General features: G+C 40.3%; 1 protein-coding gene and 1 long non-coding RNA gene across 2 annotated transcripts in view; one reads left to right on the forward strand and one right to left on the reverse strand.

Moving 5' to 3' along the window:
* Positions 1-173, forward strand: part of LOC107573148 (uncharacterized) — an 894-nt gene extending 721 nt beyond the window's left edge. Inside the window, exon 2 of the long non-coding RNA XR_001607451.1 lies at positions 31-173. This is a non-coding gene — a long non-coding RNA (uncharacterized lncRNA). The remainder of the gene's footprint in view (positions 1-30) is intronic.
* LOC107573146 (dolichyl-diphosphooligosaccharide--protein glycosyltransferase subunit 1-like) overlaps positions 1-4,451 on the reverse strand; it is a 7,419-nt gene continuing 2,968 nt past the window's right edge. The window contains exons 3-10 of the mRNA XM_016259593.1: positions 3,028-3,358; positions 2,194-2,403; positions 1,767-1,959; positions 1,578-1,677; positions 1,344-1,482; positions 1,017-1,136; positions 684-929; positions 1-606 (exon numbers count right to left, since the gene is read on the reverse strand). Coding sequence (XP_016115079.1) covers positions 424-606; positions 684-929; positions 1,017-1,136; positions 1,344-1,482; positions 1,578-1,677; positions 1,767-1,959; positions 2,194-2,403; positions 3,028-3,358 — 1,522 coding nt within the window. The 3' untranslated portion in view covers positions 1-423. The remainder of the gene's footprint in view (positions 607-683; positions 930-1,016; positions 1,137-1,343; positions 1,483-1,577; positions 1,678-1,766; positions 1,960-2,193; positions 2,404-3,027; positions 3,359-4,451) is intronic.

Genomic DNA, 4,451 nt, shown 5'->3' on the forward strand with positions numbered 1-4,451 from the left:
TTTTTTTTTTTTTTTTTTGGAAACAATAAGTGCAGACATTTTTCAGGTGAGGGTTGTAGAGCTCATTTCAATTCAAACCCAACTCCAAAACTGCAAACGAATATTAAAAGGAACCAGTCTGCTGGATTGTGTGAATGAAGACTGCATTTGACATTCAGAAACTTGAAACTTAAAAAAAAAAAAAAAAAAATTCACAAAATCCTCTTCCAATCACACACATTCAGCAACACAAAACAACATGCACATCCTGCAAAGATCACTTTCACGTCCTACTAAGCCACAAACATGATGTTCACAGAATGATGCATATTGTTTGTGAGTGTACAGTATTGATCCGTCAGTCCAGTCTGAGTGTGTGTGACGGTTTCTGAGGACCCTGACTGTTTCATGGCCCGGCTGAAGACTGGATTTCTGATGTTTGATTTACAAGGCATCCAGAAGGCTGTCGATGCGGCTGACCAGCTCTTGCCTCTTGCCTGACAGGGTTTTATCCGAGTCGATGTAGGTGTCCTTCTTCACCTTTCCGGCCACCAGCCGTTCGGCCTCCAGACAGCATCTGCACACCAGATCCTTCAGCTGGCTGTCCACCTTCTGTATCTCACCAACCTGCAGATGGAGAGACAGCAAACATTTAGAGCTTGCAGCGGCATTTTGAAAGATGTTGGGCTTTTTGAAGACTCTACTTTTTCAGCCAGATCGGTGCCCTCTGCTTTGAGACGGGCTTGTAGTGCAGTGATGTCATTGGTGAGGGTGCGGTGTTCGGCCTCCAGGGTCTTGCGGCCGCTGTTCAGTGCTCCGGTATCGCGGGACTGCTTGTAGCGGTTCACAACTTCGTCCATGTGGCGGTACAGACCGAGACGCTTGTTCACCAGAGTCAAGACCTGCTCGGTGATGGAGGCCACCTTCATGCGCACCTCTGCTGCTGGATCCTAATGGAGGAAATGAGGAAACAGACAGCTTAGTTAACAATGTGACACCTTGGGTCACTTCAACAATACTGTGTGCTCCAGACGCACCTTTGTGATAGAGAAGTCGAGGCGCACGTAGATGATAACAGTAAAAAAGAGGATGTAGAATGCTCCCACCACTAACAAAGGCTCCTGCAGCATCAGGATCTTATTGAAGGTGTAGTGAACCTAATGGGAAAGACAGTTAATACTCACTTTTGGGGTTACTCAAATGGCTCACTTTTTGAACAAGCACACTTTTGCCGACATCGTCACCGCAAAGCATTTTTGGCACTTTGTAACAACTTTACATGCACTAAAAATGGCATCATATGACCCCTTTAACGCCTTTTAAAATGACCCTGTTGCAAGTTTTCCATGCAAGCCTTAGCTTACCACAACATCCTGAATGTGCTGCTCCACCAGATTGTTCTTGGTGGCCACCAGCACAGGTCTGCCGAAGGTGTCCAGGTAAGTGTAATGCAGCTCGTCCTGACTGCGTGTGAGGGGGTAGGGAGTGTCCACGTGGATATTTCTGGGGAGAACACCATAGTAGTAAATCATCAAATCAAACTTGATGATGATTTTGATTGTGAGACATGCTCATGCTAAAGCATATCAGATGCTCACCTGGCTCCTTCAGGAAGGATCAGTTTCACAGTTAGTTGGTCAATGACCTGGTCATCATAGACATGATCGACCAGACGTATTTTCAGGGCATACTGATCTCCTAAAGAACAAAAGGATGCATGCCATTATAATGGGTTTAAATGAATAGAAAATGTTTTTAACATTTTCGACTTGATACCAGACACCCACCGAGATTGTAGAGATATTCATAGCTGGGAAGATTATAACCAACGATGTAATGTGTTTTCCAGCCACCGAACAGCGGGAAACGGGGACGGATTTCAACCTCTACGGAATCATCTAGAACTTGGAGGTGAGAGGTGGAGATGTTCCCGATCTCATCACGGTAATACACGTCCTGAGCAGAGGCTGGGAGGATGGTCTGCAGGAAGACAAAACAAGTAAGTGGAAGAACACCAAATTGTTTCTTCTACTTAATCTGGTTTAAAGCTTAATTTAAGCTTCATGTGATAAAAAAAATGTAATAGCTCTGACCAAAACAGAGTTGTTTAGAGTTGGCTACTGGGACGCGAGTGAGGATGTTGGACCAGCAGTCATTTTGCTAAATTCTTTAAAGATTTTCAAAAAATGAATACAAATAAGAGAGTTAAGACACCTTGAAAGATTTGACTGATGAAATGCCGCTATCAGACTGTCTCTGGTAGTCATAGCGGGAGAAAGGCCCCTTCAGGTAGGCACCGGTGTGTCTCAGGTCGATGGTTTCCTCCACGGCGATGTTGCCCCAGTGAGAGACCTCGATGGTGCGCGTGACGCTGCTGATGGTGAGGAAGGGTGTGTTGTTCTCATAGTGGATCTTCATGTCATCCTACAAGCCAGCAGTTTTCAAAAGGTTTATACACTACCATTCAAAAATATGGTGTACGCAAGTCTTTTTTTGCTTTTGAAAGAAATGAATACTTTTATTTAGAAATAAAAATAAAAGCATTAAACTGGTCAAAAGTGACAGTAAAGACATTTATGAAAAAATCTATTTCAAATAAATGCTGTTCTTTCAATCTTTCAATTCATTAAAAGAAAAAAGTATCATGCTTTTCACAAAAAAAGATTAAGCAGCACAACTGTTTTCAACATTGATAAATGTGTTTTGAGCAGCAAATCAGCATATTAGAATAATTTCTGAAGGACCATGTGACACTGAAGCGAGAGAGATATATATATATATACATACACACACACACACAAATACAGTTGTTTTAAATTATAGTAATAATTCAGAATATTACTGTATTTTTGATCAAATAAATTAGCCTTGGTAAGCAGAAGAGAAAACTCTGACTGACCTCAAACTTTTTTTGCATGTAAAAACAAAACTCAAGTGATGCATTCTGTAAATTAATTTCATAATTACCAGGTAACGACAATATTATCATGCAAACACACAGTTTAAAGTATATTACAGTACAACACAGTGATTATTATGGTCAGTCACCTGGCTGAAGGGAGGAACATCTTTGAACGGTCCATATTCAATGGACTCCTCGCTCTTGGTGGGGTTGCCTAGCTTAGTGTAGCTCTCCACGGTTTTGGAGGCCAGGCGAACGCGGGTGGTCTGGGAGCGGGTGGGGTATGGGGAGTACAGGTAGTGGTTCCCCTGGAAGACCACCAGCTGTCGCTCGGCCTGGGTGATGTGGGTGGGGAAGGGCTTCAGCATGTGACTGAACACCGTCTCAACCTTCACCCGCAGTTTAGCACCCGGAGCAAGAGACGACGGTAACTGTGCCTCGAAGAATTTACCACTGCAGCAAGGGAAAACAAAAACGCTTGAGCTGGAAATAACACACACAAGAAAAAAAAAAACCCAAGAAAAGGAAACATGTTATATACATCAAGAGAAATGTCACTTGAAGTCTAAACAGCAAAACACATTTCTTATTCTGATGCCTACAAACTGCATGATTAATCGCTTTTTAATCGTTATCACGATCACAAAGGGTTAATATCCCCCGGTCAGAGCTTCTCTCTTAAATGGACACATTTTATGCACAGCAATTTACTCAATCTTCTGGCAAACATCAACATTGAAAAACACGTATGTTGAAAACATTTCAAAGTTTAGCGATCTCCATTGCAATATTCTGCTCAAATTCTAGAAGCCACTTGTGCTATTTGCTGTAGCTAAATCAGTGAGAAATCAGTGTAAGAAATCCAAACATATCTCAAATGTATTGTCTGTGATTGTGGTTGTTGGATTTTCACTGAAATTATTGGAATTGTTGGAATAAATATTAGGAATTTCACTGCTTTAGCATTTGAGAGAAGCTTCTTTTTTCCTAGTTTGACCTGTTTTCATAATGTATAGAGTAGTGGTCGACTGATGATCACCAATATATACGATATCAAACTATTTTAAACATGGTAAATATCAAAAGCATAAAAAATTGCTGCACAAAAATGTACATTTATTTTAAATTATTTTACGTTTTAGTATTTCAGTAAATATTATAAAAAAAAAAAACTTGAAAAAAAAATCTGCAAAACAAACAGGTGTATACTTTAGCAAATTTTTGAGTCTGTAAACCTCAAGGCATTTTCAGAAGAAAAAAAAGAAAAGAATAAGCAAACACTATATCCAACAGTACACTCAGTAAGTCACAGCACTGGAAATCACATTTTCTTCAAATAAATACTAGAGCCCGACCGATATGGGTTTTTCGGGGCCGATACCGATATTAGAGAGTAAAAAAAGGCAGATATCGATATATCGGCCGATATTCTTTGTGTATATTATAGTGCAGTACCAGTCAAAAGTTTGGACACTTTCTCATTCGAGGGTTCAAACATTTGACTGGTACTATATATAGAATAAAGTATATACATAAACAGAATATATATATATATATATATATATATATA

Source organism: Sinocyclocheilus grahami, unplaced genomic scaffold (genome assembly GCF_001515645.1).
Source record: "Sinocyclocheilus grahami isolate Dianchi unplaced genomic scaffold, SAMN03320097.WGS_v1.1 scaffold1875.1, whole genome shotgun sequence".
Lineage (NCBI taxonomy): Eukaryota > Metazoa > Chordata > Actinopteri > Cypriniformes > Cyprinidae > Sinocyclocheilus > Sinocyclocheilus grahami.